Source organism: Pogonomyrmex barbatus, unplaced genomic scaffold (assembly GCF_055798465.1).
Source record: "Pogonomyrmex barbatus isolate J1 unplaced genomic scaffold, ASM5579846v1 scaffold20, whole genome shotgun sequence".
NCBI classification, from domain to species: domain Eukaryota; kingdom Metazoa; phylum Arthropoda; class Insecta; order Hymenoptera; family Formicidae; genus Pogonomyrmex; species Pogonomyrmex barbatus.
In genome coordinates, this window is record NW_028297117.1 from 2,559,189 (window position 1) to 2,575,023 (window position 15,835).

Consider the following 15,835-nt stretch of genomic DNA (forward strand, 5'->3'; position numbering starts at 1 on the left):
TTGTTGTGTCCATGAAGTTTCTCCGTACGTTACCCTATCCCTATAAATCATTAACTTTAGATTAATTATCAATAGATTGACTTAATTGAATCAAAAGAAAAATCGTTTCCTACAAGCAGTCATCAAGAGTTTTAACAAGAGAATTGATTCGGAACTGTCGGTAAATTAGCATGATTAAAATGTCCGATCTTTGAAGCTTTGAACGTATTTATTTTTTTTTTATTTTTTAATAAAATTCTAATTCTTAATTTCTTAAGGCTTTCTTATTCCACATGTTTTGTGTGGGAGTGCGAACCTACCGCTAGAATGTCTTCTCTCTTCTCTTCTCTTCCAACAGTATGAAAGATCCATGCTTCTTGTGAAATTACTTTAAAATTTATAATGTTACATCCATCAATATTTAATTGATGATTTTTCCGTGCGTATGTTAAAATGCAATAATGCAAATTTATTTAGGATTTTTAAATTATTGCGTACAAATTAACATATGAACTTATGTCATATATATTTTTTTTTGCGGAATGAAGAGGTAACAATTTTTTTGAAAATGCAAAAATATCAATAATGATATCTAATAAAATTATATACAAAAATATCAATGATGATATTTAATAAAATTATGAAAATATAATCTTACCAGCCATGCTTATCACCTTTTACAAACGTATAATTCGTATCAACATGGCGAGCCACATGTGCCTGCAATGAGAGATGTGAAAAGCGTAACATGGTATTAATAATTACGAATACCATCAGAGTCGAGACTTCTGATATATACATCTACCGTCAAAATAGAAATTTCTGACACTATGAACAACGATGTACAATGGTGAATAATGATGAACAAAAATGAACATTACGAAATGAAAGTCAGTATCATTATTTACAACTAAATTTATATTTAGTTAAATTATAATAATTAAAATTACTTACAGAATCAGTTATATTAAAGAACTACTTAATTACATTCAAGAATTGTCAACTGAAAAATCTAATTTCTTCACTATTTTAATTAGAAATATTTATTATTAATTATATTATATTTATTATTAATATTTATAGTAATATTTCTTAATTATTCAATTATTCTATAAAAGTTTTATATTTTACATAAATAAATTATAATTTAAAAAAAATTATATCCGACTTATTTATTTATCATAAACTTTAAAACTTTTCTTTTTATTTTGTAAATCCTCAAAATAATTAACATATATTATCAAAAGTAATTTCTTGAAAGTTTTTATACCAATTAATTATGTATATCTAATATAAAATTATTTTATAACATTCTGTGTATTTTTATAGTTACAATTGCAAGAAAATTTATCTGTGCTTAGATGCCACAGTCATTCAGTAGTACATTGATTTCCGATACGAACATATCACCATGGAGAGAAGACCATGAGTATTATGTATTCAACTCCTGTAAGAGCTAGTCATTTTCAATGATCATCTCGCTGCTGTGCGGCTACAATTTGCATAATTAAATTATCTTATACAAATCTTATGCGATTTTAACGTATTCTGTAATGATTGAAAATGGCCAAGTCCTTGTAAGAGTTCGAAATATCATGTAATATCCACAATTTGCTCGCCTATATTTCATCTACGGCCGAAGTCAAAGCACTTCTGAAGATTCGATGAGATTGGGCCTTTGAATATGAATTAATCTTGCAATTATAATAGTAAAAATACATACAGATTTGTATAAAATAGTGTTATGTTAAATATGTTAATAAATGTTTAAATAACTGAAATGAGAAATTCTGTTTGGAAATTAATTTGGGAATATATTCTATAATTTTTCATAGAAATTTGCAAATCGTTTTTCTTTCTTTCATAAATTTTTCTAGGAATACAATTTATTATAAAAAAAAATATATATCCTTACAAGCCTCATAATAAAATTATTTTAAACAATACGATGTTACATGCCGAATAAATTTTAAATAACAAGAGAGGGCGAATGACAATTATTTGACGAACTCGATTAGAAATCTAATAATTTTCCTTTTTATTGAATATATAAATATTTTATATATAAATTCGGAATCAATTGCAATACAAACTACATGACATTACTTTTAACAGATTTACGATGCAGTAATTATAGCTAAATTTTTCTCTTTTCGAGAAATCGATGTAAATGTTACGTCCAGAGAACAGGACTAAATTTTATTTATTTCGAAATAAAGGAGTTAAGAAAGACGCAGCAAGCGTCCTTATAATATTTTTATCCGTAATGACAATTATGTTCAGGATGTCATTTGCATATCTTTTTCCCAGAGTTCATAGTGCTTCAGATTGTAAGACAATTGATGAGCAATCGATTATGCTGCCGAAGCTGCCTTCAGTTGTGAACGACCTTGTGTACCTGCACAAATAAGTAATCCATCATGTGCTGCCCATGTATGTTGCTGTGACACCCTGTATATATATGAAAGATATTGAAGTTGTTAAAATATATAATCTTTGTGCAGATAAAAAAACGAGGAAGTTAATGAACAACATGAAAAAGTGGGAACAATTAAATCTTTTATATGGCCTTTTGACGTGGATTCATGGTTTTATATTTGATGATTTGAAAATGTGTGAACATGAATATGGAAAAGAAACGGATAAAATAAATATAAAATATACTTTAATGAAATTTTCTTAAAAAAAGAAGTTTTCCACGTCTTAATAGAAGGATTTAATATAGTAATTATATAGTTTTTTTCAAATATTTTCATACATTTTATAGATATATTCTAGACATTATAATACTTCCATATTTCCATGTTTGATTATTAATTTATAGTGTATTGCCTCCTTCTTTATTATTTTTATGTGGAAAAGTAATAATTATGTTACAAACACACACACACACACACACACACACACACACACACACACACACACACACACGACATATTTATTTTAATATTTCATTATAAGAATGAGTTTGTTATAAAACTGAATATTTTCAAAAAATACTTTATTTTATTTATATTTTATATAAAAATCCATATAATAAAAATAATTGTATATCAGCATATAAAATTATATATTATAGCACTAATACAAAATTATGAAATTATTTTATGTTTATAAAATTATTAATTATTTTTTTTTATATTTCACATATGTGAAATTATTCAATATGTATAATAATTCAAAATTTTTTTATAACTAAAATTAATAAACTATTAAATTTTTTATTTTTTAATTTAAAAATATTTATGATTAAAAATTCTCTCGATTGAGAGAGGTGTTGAGTAGAAACACGTTTCCTTTCATAAAAAATGTTAAAAATCATTTCGTTTATATGTCATTTATATATATATATATATATAGTTATACGTCATTTCGTGTATATATTAACTTTCGTATAACTTATATCTATTCATCTCATATTTCAAAGAGTAAATATATAAATATATAAAAATATGTTCTTTCTAAAAGGCAATCTGAAATTTACTTGGGATAATTAATGACCATATCAATGTGTTCATATCAAAAGCTGAAGAATTGAATTATCAATGTTCTTTTTAAATTTCGATAACTTTTTCTTATTATAAAGCCTTATTATAAACACATAAATATATCCATCCTTAATATAGCACATCTTTGATATGAGGGATGTTCCTGATTTCGGCGCCGAGAAAGGCGGTTCGAAATTCCCGCCACGCGCCCTCGGTCAATGGCTCGTGCATGAATTGAATACTCGCGAGACGAACCCAAGCGTCCGTGGCGTCCGAAACGACCGACCGCCGCTCCTACGGCGCGCGGCTCAGGGCGCATGCCCCGGGGGGTTTATTATCTTCTTTCTGTTCAAGTGCCATTTCGTTGCATGCAGTGCAGTCTATAAAACAGAATGCGTTCTCCGCGGGTCTCGAGTTTCCTATCACTTATCGTCATTCGTAGCGTATAAACATAACAGCACGCGGTCATTAGCTCTCGATTCATATTGTTTACGTATTCGTCTGGCACATGGGAGGGCGGCCGGAGCGCGGCTGAAATCGCGTCGGCCCCTCGCTTCGCGGAAGACGACGGGCACGTATCGGCGTTTCGTGGCGTTCCCTCGAGGCGTCGTGATTAGAGATATCGGGACTGGGACTTGCCACGGACTTGCGACAGCGCAAAAATGTCATCGAGCTACGCGGACGGGTTATCGCCGTACGAAAACAAAGGAGTGCTGGGACTGGAGGAGGTAAAGAAAAAGAAAAAAAAAAAAAAAGAAGAAAAGAGGGAAAAGGAAGTGAAATACTTGGCGGGACGGGATCGCCTTTTTTTTCTCGCGTCTTCTCCTCTTGACATTACGACGCGGTAAACGTGATGGCGTTTTATCCCCGATCGCATTCCTCTCGGAGTCGACGACGCGGACGACGGTTGCGCTTTACTTTTTTTTCTTTTTTCTCCCCTTTGTTTTGTTTTTCTCTTTTTTTTTTCTTTTTTTCTTCATTACTTTTCTGCTTACAGAGATACGATAGCGTCGAGACTCTACGTCTGAAATGTGGCCTCCTGGCTGACTGGATACAAGGAGCGCGTCACGTCGTGGTCCACACTGGCGCCGGTATCAGTACTGCAGCGGGTATCCCCGATTTTCGGTGACTATCGCCTAGATGTTTTTCAAGATTATACGAACTTCTCTGTTCACAACCTGAGCTCACCCCTCCTTCTGTCACCCCTCCTTTCTTATCTGCTTTCGAAACTGAAGACTGCAATTTGACATATATCAAAAAAGAAGACACAGGAGAAATTTTGAAGCATGGATTAAGTATGAGACAGAAATATGTCGAGTAATAATTTTAAATTTTTTTGCATTTTTATAAAAGAAAGTTGTTTACTATGTCAGTATCTGAATGCATTTTTAATAAAATTTTAATAAACATGCTTTTATGTCTCAATTCTGATAATAACATATCATTTATATTATTCTGATAATTACATATCATTTATATCGAAAGATATTTAAAAAATTAAAAAAAAAATTAAATTTAAATATTCTAGCAAAATTTTTATATAGCCATTTGTAAACTGAACAAACAGAATTTTTATATTTTAAATATAGGAATACATTTTTGTATTAGTCATATTTTGTTTGAATAATATCCTTTGCATTAGGGGTACAAATGGTGTGTGGACATTGGAACAAAAAGGTTTGAAACCATCAATGAACATTTCTTTTGATGAAGCAATTCCTACAAAGACGCACATGGCATTGAAAAAATTAATAGAGACCAGTAAGTGTTAGCAGATAATAAAAAAAAATAGCAAAATTCTTTTACATATCTACTATTTTTTTTATTTTTTATATCTTTTTTTTTTTAGAAAAAGTGAAGTTCATTATCAGTCAGAATATAGATGGATTGCATTTACGATCAGGAATACAGAGGCAATACCTTGCTGAATTACATGGAAACATGTTTACAGAACAGTGTGATAAATGTGGCAGGTTTGTACACATACATAAAATAGAGATAAATATATAATGAGAAAAAAGAAATATATATAAAAATGAAAAAAGAATATATATCTATATTTTATATATATATATATATATATATAATATATAAAAATATGGAATTAAGTCTAAATAAATTGAAATATATATATATATTTTTGCACACACACACACAGACACACACACTACATATATTTATATAAAGTGTGTGTGTGTGTGGGGGGGGGGTAAAAAAATAAATATATATATATATATATATTTTTATTAAATATATATATATATATATATATTTATTTATTTCAATTTATTTAGACTTAATTCCATATTTATACTTAATTTCACTAAAATAATTTAATCAAATGGATAAAGATGAATATAAGAAAATGGATTAATTATAGTGACATAACCGTTTTATTACCATAAAAACATTGAAGATGTTGAAAATTGAAATTATTTTTCAGACAATTTATACGTAATTTTGCAACCAAAAGTGTGGGAAAAAAGTCCCTAGATACAGTATGCAGATCAGAACAAATCGGTGGTCGTCCATGCCGCGGTCGAATGCATGATACCATTCTTGATTGGGAGCATAATTTGCCAGACAGTGATTTGACGCTATCTGACCTTCATTCCAGGTAAGTCATAAGTTATTTTAATGTGATGTATCAACATTCATAGTAGTTTACATTACAACAAAATATTCAAAACTATTATGCATGTAAACTTAAACGAAAATTACGAATATAATAGCATACATGATTTTAGTATGGCTTGCGGAATGTCTCAGGTTCTATAATAGAGATCTTTGTGAATACTCATTTAAAATAGAATGTTGTATGTTGATATAATATTTATACCGATGTTTTTTTAGTGTCGCCGATTTAAGCATATGCTTGGGAACAACGTTACAAATTATTCCAAGCGGTAATCTACCTTTGTACACAAAGAAATACGGAGGTCGTCTTGTTATATGCAATCTGCAACCAACGAAACACGTAAGATTATTAAATGATATAAATTTGTAAAGATGTATAATATTTTTCGGTTTTATCATCGAAATAATATTGTACTTGTAGGATAAGAAAGCTGACTTAATTATTAACGGTAACGTCGACGAAATAATAATCGCGGTTATGAAAAAGTTGGGATTGGAAATTCCGGAATATGAAAGTGGCATGGACCCGACACGAAATTCCGACACAACAGCTAAAGAAATGGACTGGACAATTCCAACTAGCAGAATAAAGGAGATGAATATGCTCTATAAAAAGGTGTGCAAACCGATGCGAAGGAAACGGAAAACGTTTATGTACGAGAGGGAGAGAACAGATACCAAAAGAGAAACTAAAGCCAGAAAGCAAGCATTTACAGTTAAGCAAGAAATTAAAAAGGAAGATAATATAACCACCTCAGGTGAAATGTATAAAACCGAGAATGATCGTGTTGTTGACAACTCTGTTAAGACAGAAGAGAGCGCGGAAGATATTGAAACGTGTAGATACTCAATGGAAGATGCAACAGAGCACAATATTGATCTGAATCAAACTGTGTAGCAAGTTTCAATGAAGTAATAATTTTCCATTCTAATATTTCGATTATTCTCAGTGTATGCTACAATTACTTATGAGTGCATATTGAATGATTATTCATTGTCGATATGCGATAGATTTGCTGACAGCATTCAATAGGCATCGCTGCACATTTAGCGTTAAATGTAATTCTCTATGTGTGTGTGTACTCCCTTTCCTTCTCTTTCCCACTTTTTACTTTTTGTTTTTCTACTTTGTTTATAAAGAAATGTACAAGTATAATTTTAAAAGACAGAATATTAAGATTCGATATATTTATACATTTTAAATTATAACTTACATTCAGGAAGCAATAACAAATCTGCAATGAAAGGTAACTCGATTTGTGCAATCTTTGAGTGCATCCTAATTGGATGTAAAACATTTAACATTAAATGTGCAATAAAATACAGATTCGTAATTGGTTTCCAGGATATATCACTTATGACAAAATCAGTTGAAATATTCCGGTAGTTGTATATATTCTTATTAGTATCTACAAAATTTCGTTTATGTACTACATCTGCTTTTTACAGCTAGCCTATATATTTACACATGCATATTAGACATTGCGACGATTCGACATAGAGAGATTAAAATCTCTTGATGAGCAACGTGTTCCAGATTTTTCGTGCATAATGCGATACTTTTTCCACTATAGATTACTAATAAGATTTTTCGATAAAAGAGATCTTCCTAGAAGATATTTCGCCAGTAAGAACTTCCATAAGCTTTTTTTAATTGAGAATAGCTGAATTTGAAGTAGTTGCTTGATCCGTAATAATAAGAATACACAGGTATGAGAGCTGCCTAGTATATGAATAATTTATGCCCAATGGTTAAAAATAATGTCTTCGACAGATTTTTATATTATCTATTGAAGAACTAAGGATCTTCCTATATAATCATTTCCTCTTCCATTCCTTTCGTAAATATCTTTTATTCTGCAAATTTTCAGCAATTGATGCAGAAAATATATGTATCTTATGAAGAACATATATCTCCCTCAAGATCATTTTGAACGTCATAGATATGGCTAAAGTAAAATATAAACCATTAAAAAAGGAGCGAAATAAAAAGATGACCCTTTTAATATGGCGTTACGATTGGATCATAAAGAAATGATGAATCCAATATCGTTTCTACTGGCGACATTTCCTGTAACTTTCCTAAATATTGCTTTCATAAATAGATTAGTCCAAGTCCCGTTGATTATCCTCAATCTACGTTCGCCTTACAAAAATCAACAGCGCATACGGGACCTATTTGCGCATTATACTATATAATACAAAGCACATGTTTGTATAAGTAAGCTAATAGCACTATTTGCTACAAGCTGATGTTAGATTGTCCGATAAATTCAGATGTTGAATTTTTAACAGAGTGCGCCTTTTTCCATATAGTGTTGAAGGGAATGTTGAAAGTAAAAGTTTTAACAATGTCTCGCAGTTAGTACGCTAATAAACAATTTTCGCGCGTAGATTATATAAGCTGCCACTCATAGAGTGCATTCCGATAGAATGCGTTATAGCGAATCATGTAATATTTATATGTACATAGTGATGTTTGCTTCATCGTAATACATGACTTTATTTAAATAATCATTATTATTCGTCAGATATAATATTCGAAATAAAAAGTACATCTATTGAAAAGGATCACAATGCATATAATTTTTCCCAACTTCTCCAACCAATAAAAATTTAATGTATATTTTATGGAAAAAAATATATCCAATTATAAAATTTAGTATACAAGAAAGATCAAATAATCGAATCTCATATATTTACTTATATATATATAAAATTTATATATACACAACTTGCTTATATACATAAAATAAAAAACGGGGGATTCCCTTATACTTATAACATTTATATTACGCGGGGATTTTCATATTCATACATTTATATTACGGCAGAATGTTACCATTATATAAAAATTAATACTTCCCTAGAGAGTATTTAAATTGAAAATCTCTAGATTCGAATGACTTTTATAATTATAAAATTTGTTGTGGTAACATGACAGATATGATACAATCTCATAGGGATATCCAGTAAAGTGACGATGACAAATCAAAAAATATTTATATCTAATATTTATATCTATTTCTAATACTATCGATGTTACTTGCTTATCTTTCCAAGAAATATTGATCAGTATTATTGCAATAAAAGACCGATTTTTACTAAAAGAAACAATAAAATATAATATAAAAAAACATTCTTTTTTTCTTAAATAATAATTATAATTATTATTATTATATAATAATAATTATTATTATTATAATAATTATAATTATTATAATTACAATTATTTAAAAAATTAGATATTAATTAAATATTAATTTTATTACATTGTGCCATATATATGATACATAACTTTATAATTATTATCGATTAATAATTATTATATACTTTTTTAAAAGAGATTGATTCCCTGGTTATAAACTAATAGCATTTTTCAATTGTTAATTTCGATTGATTCAAGATTAATTAAACTGATGAATACATCATATATCATTAAATTCAAATTCGATTAAAATAACAAAGAAAAAAAGTCTAAAATGTTAAATTATTAATACATTCACATTGTGAAATAATTTTTATGTAATTATGTTTTCGACATAAACAGGGAAAAATATGAATATTTAGCAGGTAGGATTAACACTTAATTTCTTTTTCTTTATCTTTTGAATTTATATATATATAAAATGTATGTGTGTGTGTGTGTGTGTGTGTGTGTGTGTGTGTGTGTGTGTGTGTGTGTGTGTGTGTGTGTGTGTGTGGTGTGTGTGTGTGTGTGTGTGTGTGTGTGTGTGTGGTGTGTGTGTGTGTGTGTGTGTGTGTGGTGTGTGTGTGTGTGTGTGTGTGTGTGTAAATTCGAGATAAATTTAATAGATATTAACGCTTATGCCTTAATATTTATTAAATTATATATATATATATATATATATATATATATATGATTTCGAATTTGCCCCCCCCACACACACCACACACACGCACACACACGCGCGCGCGCGCGCGCGCGCGCACACACACACACACACACACACACACACATCTACAAATTCGAGATAAATGCTTATGCGCTAATATTAAATTTATATCAATTAATATACCGATTATTCCCCTATGAGAAATACGTCTTCAATTTATCTTTTCGAAATATTAAATCCGAAACATCAAAATTTAAATATGATTATAATCAATTTGATTATTGTCCTGTTTTTTGTAGCTAACTAGTATACATCCATTATAAAATGAAACAGATACATATTTGAAGTTTAACAAAAGTGAGATAGAAAGTTTTAGTGCATCCCAGTGCAGGAATAGAAAATAAATCTCATAATTGCAGTGACCAGATCGTATGATCGTATGATTCATTGTCATTAATCTCTCACTGCAATCTAAGATACAAACAAAAATTATAAGTCTATCGTAAGGGGAGAGTGACGAAGTATAAACAAAACTTCCAGGAAGTCGGCATTGAGATGGTGCATATAAGAGACTTTCACATTTTAAAACGACTTTTTACATTTTCGATCGTAAAAAACTCCTCTATATTTCGTCTCGTCGTGAATTTTCTGAAAGTGACCTGTGAAAAATACGGCAGAGATACGTTCTGAAAGTCATATGTCGTCTGGAAAAGCGCGTGCATTCCTTTAGCCTGCTCTATCAACAACTTTATGGTTCTCGTTCCTAAATATTTTTTTTTTCTCAAGGATACAGCGAGTGCAGTTCGAGTCGTTTTTATTCTCTCCTCCCACCTACATACGTTGCTGGGATCCTCGTGGGATGTAGTGTTCTACGGGGATTTCCCCTCAGTCTTCAGTAACCGTGAGGCGATGATCGTACGTACGACGAGTTACGCAGCTCAGTTGAACTTAGTCTGATTCCAACTGCCTATCGGTTTATACATTCGACGTTTGCACAATCCTTCCAGGGAGCGAAATCATGGGGGATACGAAACCCAAAATTGTACCAGCTCATACTGAATGCGCCACGACAGGTCAGTACATCTAATTGTTACAGCTCTAGCATAGATCTTTATTTGAAAAAAGTTTTTAGCAAAGTTGACAGAGCAGAGATGAAAAATGAAATCCTTTCGTACGTTCGTACGTGCGTATGTATAATTTTGTCGTGCCTTATCTGCTACAAGTGCAAAAATCCGCGGAAAAATCTGAGGATATTTCAGATAATCTTTGACTACTATGCCTAGCTGAATAAGTTTACGAATTTTAAAAGAGGGAGAATTTTTTTGTAAAGCATCAACATAAGCCTCTCTCACGATGTGCAGTTGCGTCATGTTTTAGACGACATTCATAGTCAATATATATGTATTCTATGACGTCATTGTAATTGTCCATACTCGTAGCTGAAATTCGAAAAGTTTCTTCATATTTATTAGCATCGTGCAATTCTTCATCGCAAAAGTATCGATTTAATTACCTCTTGATTTATTTGATTTAATATCAAATAATGTTTAAATAATGGAACAATTAAATAAAACAAATTGATCGCTCACGTTTTGATTTGAAAATTTATTAATATAATGCAGACATTTCCTTATGAGAGTGCAACACTCGGTTTTTTCAGTCGTCAAACTGTTAGCAATGCAGTATCAGCAATTGTTTATAAATGCATGATAAACGTTGAATCTTTCATTCATTGAATACGTTTCGTCGAAATGGGATAGGAGATAATTCTAAAAATAACATTCATATGCAATAAGGAAAGCGAGAATTATTGTTTAGATAGTCATGAATTGCGTCTCATTGTTTATTTCTATCAATGTAGATTAGCTTTAATCTCTGCTTTTATTTCCTTTTTATCCTTTTCTAATTCTCAGAACTAATTTTAGATTCTCAGAATCTAAAAAAAAAAAGATAAAAGATGTATTAAATCGAAATTAAAGTTAATCTGCATTGATACAAATGGACATCAGTATCGCAGAAGATCAACATTAATTTTAAGATAATATTTTTAATAATGATATCTAATTTCGCGTATTCGAATATTTTCATAATTGATAAATCTATAAGTAATAATATCACGATTGTTATAGTGCTGTGGTAATTTTACTGTGAATTCAGCGGCTGTCGAGTAACATCAATCGCTATTGAAATGACAACACTCTCAGTCGGTGACGTATCAAAAACGCACCGCTTTACGCGCCTTAATTTCCTTTATTTGCTTCCATACACAGCTAGCATAGATAGCACTGTTTTTGCAGTTAAACTAATCAATCAACACTGTTTTATTTCGTCCTTGTAAATAAACGGAATTTTTGCAACAAATTACAGGCATATACATATACTCATTTTTATAATTATTTCGAATTCTGCAGCAAATTATTAATAATTGTAATTTATACGTTTTAATTGTGTAACATTAAAATTAACATATTAATTTTAATAATGCTTTTAAGGCTTCCACGGTTACTATTTTCAAAAAAGTTAATATTTTTACGGGTATTATCCGTGTCATTATGCATTGTTGAATGCCAATGTTTCGTGAATATTGCAGTTCACTTTATTAAAGCAAGGAGCAGTCTGGTCAGTAATTAATTTTAATTTTTCTACATCTGCCATTATTTGTTTTTAATTTCGAAAATGAAAAATTTCCAGAATAGATTTTCATTTAGAAGCTGATCTATAAGGGAATAATATATGGCTTCTATACAATTGTATGATCTATATTTACGTCATGCTTTTTAATCAAAATTATATAGATAGATAGATATAGATAGATATAGATAGATTAATAATAAAGATTGGCTGAATTGTTTCAATTTCTCCTCTTTCATCTGTTTAATTTCTAATATAATCTAATAATAAATATATGATCAAATATTGGACAATTTTTGAATCTCTTGAATAAAATGAATTGTGATAATAAATACATATTCCATTTGTACAGCTTAACATCTCTATCTAATCGGTAAGAATCATATGTCGTTTTATGACCGGCTCGCATTTTTTCTTTGTGGTATCAGATTTACTCTTTTCATATAGTTCGTTACTCCTACAGATGGATATGTTTGTATTAATCATATATTCATTATACTCATCATATTTAAATCTACTAAACTGTTTACTAATATAATCTATCAATGTTTATTATTTAATTCTTAAATATTTAACAATAATTAAAAAATTTTATTTTTAAGTCAATTACGTCTTTTTATTTGATTATATTTTTGCTTCTTTTTTTCTGTAATCAAATATTGCAAAATTTTTATTTATTAAAAAATATATCTTGATAAAGAAAACTTTCAATTTTTTTACAATTTTATTAAAATAATACAATAAACAATTGTTATATAATATTTAGATTCAATTTATAAAGACTTCAATTACAAAAAGTTTGAGAAAGATGTGTTCTGATATCTATTTTTGAGAAATTGTAATAAAATCGCAGAAAATGTAATTTTTAGAGCAATACGTTTAAAGTCATGTAAGTTTTCAACATAACAAAATATATTTACTCAACTCAAAATTATTCTGAATCTTAGAAATCTGATGATGTCGAAAAATTTTTCATTAACAGACATTATTATATATTAAATATATCTATTATCGATATAGAAATCAAATTTTATCTAGATAAATTCTCGGACTGCTTTCTGCGAAGCGTATTTAATTTAATGTTTTACATATAGCGATGTTTCCTTCACCGGATTCGATATTTACATTGTTTAATACATTTAATTATATTATTCATCATCTTTCATTTTATTCTCTTTAAATACATAGTTGTCTACACGAATTGTATTTACAGTTTTCTTTGAGACTACTGTACTTGGTTCAGATATACTTATAAAAGTTGCGAAGAAAAATCAGGTTCAGGTATACTTATAAAAGTTGCGAAGAAAAATCACTCATAAAAAAAATTACTATTCAACAATCGCTAAAAATCTAAAATATCTGCAGTCAATGATCGCGTTTGCGATACACTGCCAATCCTGAAAATCTATAGTAACATACGTAACATGAACTATAGATTTTTAATACTGTGGTAGTGTGTATCGACTAATGTACTACGTATAGATGTAGTAAATTTTATCTTTACGGGAAGCACGAAGAAAAATACAAAAATTTTACCGTGCATCTCTTTCTTTTTTTTAACTATCTTATTAATTGCAATTTTTAATATTTTTTTAATCCAACAGCAAATTACCCTATTGGAAATCATTAAAATCTAAAAGTCAATCTTTTCGTTATTTAAAGATTACTTTTTCTTTAAATAATCTGTAAACTTATCTAAAATTTTGCTTTACGAAATTATCTTCAATTTTTCTGTAACACATTTGTAAAACAGATTTTATTTACTTTATTCACAAATCGTAGTTTCTTCATTATTTATAAACCATTGTTGTATAGATACTTATTGTTATTTTAATTTTATGTTGATAAAACTAATAGTACTAATTTTGCAGATAACCAGTATGCAGCTTCGTACTTAAAAACTGGTTCTATGCGCGGTGTCATGTACCAGATGAGAATGTTGACTTGGGCCTCGTGGAGACTGACGTGTCAGAAGGATGCAAATATCCGCAATTGGTGGTTGGCCGCAGAGGTGCGCGACGCGCGCGGATTTCATGATCTCGTCTTGAAATACTCCACTAACAGCGCACCAAAGGAAGACGGAAGCACCTCTGATGGAGAAAAATATATGTATCGTTTTATGCAAATCAAGCACAAAACGTCTTTGCAGAAAAACGCTACTATCACTGATTATCATTTGGTATCCAAGCATAAGCTACATCGACAGAGCAGTCTGTTCTATCTGTTCAGGGCTTACTTGAATTTGCTAGGCAATTATGAAAAAATCACACCCGAACAAATCGTGGATTTGATGATCTTCACGAACATGAATATTAAGCCGTTTAAGTTTCTAGTGCCAGTGGAGAATGACCCACTTTTTGGCTTCAAAGGAAAGGGCAAGCGTTATCGTCTCGACATAAACGCATTACGGAAGGAGCCGGGAATAATGATAGCTATGTACAACATTAATCAGGACGAAAAAATCATAGTTGGCTTCCTGAAGAAATTGGTATTTGTCGTATGCCAGCCTTCCGAACCAGAATTAGAAGAATTGATTGTCGAGGATATGGGCCAGACTTTCAACAATCCGGAAATTTTCTACGATAATCTATATAAGAATATAATCAATTGGTTCCTTGTTTACAAGGATGGCAGGGCTCCATATCTTACTGAAAACCACGTAATGGAATATTTGAAAAAGACGCAGGATACATTGTGGGAGGCAAAGAAATCGGAAATGCTTGTCGATCCAGTTTCAAAATTGTCGGAAAAATTAATATCTTTACATCTATCAAATGTCACTATTCTTTAAAACTTTTATCTTTATAAAGAAATATTTTAAAAAAATTTTATTTTTGTTTTTAAATTTAAAGTTAGTGAATTTTATTTTTTTGAGATAAGGTGCTTTTTACTTCTCTTTATTTTTACTTCTCTTAAGAAAGCGGATTAAATAAATTTTTTAAAGTCTTTTTGTGCATTGCACTTTGCATGATATATGAGTGTGATTCAAGTTTTAAGTTTTATACTAGGATTATTTAGTATAATGATACATAAAACTTATGTAATATTTATTTCTTTTTGTGTAATATCAGATCTAAAGTTTTAGAAAAAAAAGCAATACAAGAAATTTGATCGATTCATTAATTTATTCGAATTTTAAAGTAAATCTTTTATGAAGTACACGTATACATTACCAATATATGTACAGTAAAATAGTAAATCAGTAATAAATCTCCATTAAATGTTTATTGTTATCTGTTCAAT

The 15,835-nt window shown here is 29.7% G+C and overlaps 2 protein-coding genes across 2 annotated transcripts; both read left to right on the forward strand.

Moving 5' to 3' along the window:
- Positions 1-3,806: 3,806 nt before the first annotated feature.
- Sirt6 (sirtuin 6) lies at positions 3,807-8,675 on the forward strand. Its single transcript, XM_089077788.1, has 7 exons — positions 3,807-4,195; positions 4,465-4,592; positions 5,110-5,228; positions 5,317-5,440; positions 5,911-6,084; positions 6,321-6,444; positions 6,526-8,675. Exons 1-7 carry the CDS (start codon positions 4,130-4,132, stop codon positions 7,000-7,002), a joined length of 1,212 nt encoding a protein of 403 aa, XP_088933914.1. The 5' UTR covers positions 3,807-4,129; the 3' UTR covers positions 7,003-8,675.
- Positions 8,676-10,828: 2,153 nt separating this feature from the next.
- On the forward strand, positions 10,829-15,817 carry LOC105429143 (uncharacterized). The gene is made up of 2 exons (XM_011641918.2): positions 10,829-11,034; positions 14,464-15,817. The coding sequence occupies exons 1-2, from the start codon at positions 10,980-10,982 to the stop codon at positions 15,381-15,383; spliced, it is 975 nt and encodes a 324-aa protein (XP_011640220.1). The 5' UTR covers positions 10,829-10,979; the 3' UTR covers positions 15,384-15,817.
- The last annotated feature ends 18 nt before the right edge of the window (positions 15,818-15,835 follow it).

Coding starts and splice junctions, on each gene's coding strand:
- Sirt6 (XM_089077788.1), top strand. CDS start 4,130: ATGTCATCGAGCTACGCGGACGGGTTATCGCCGTACGAAAACAAAGGA. Junction 4,196..4,464: donor GAGTGCTGGGACTGGAGGAG/GTAAAGAAAAAG, acceptor TTCTGCTTACAG/AGATACGATAGCGTCGAGAC. Junction 6,085..6,320: donor CTATCTGACCTTCATTCCAG/GTAAGTCATAAG, acceptor ATGTTTTTTTAG/TGTCGCCGATTTAAGCATAT.
- LOC105429143 (XM_011641918.2), top strand. CDS start 10,980: ATGGGGGATACGAAACCCAAAATTGTACCAGCTCATACTGAATGCGCC. Junction 11,035..14,463: donor TACTGAATGCGCCACGACAG/GTCAGTACATCT, acceptor CTAATTTTGCAG/ATAACCAGTATGCAGCTTCG.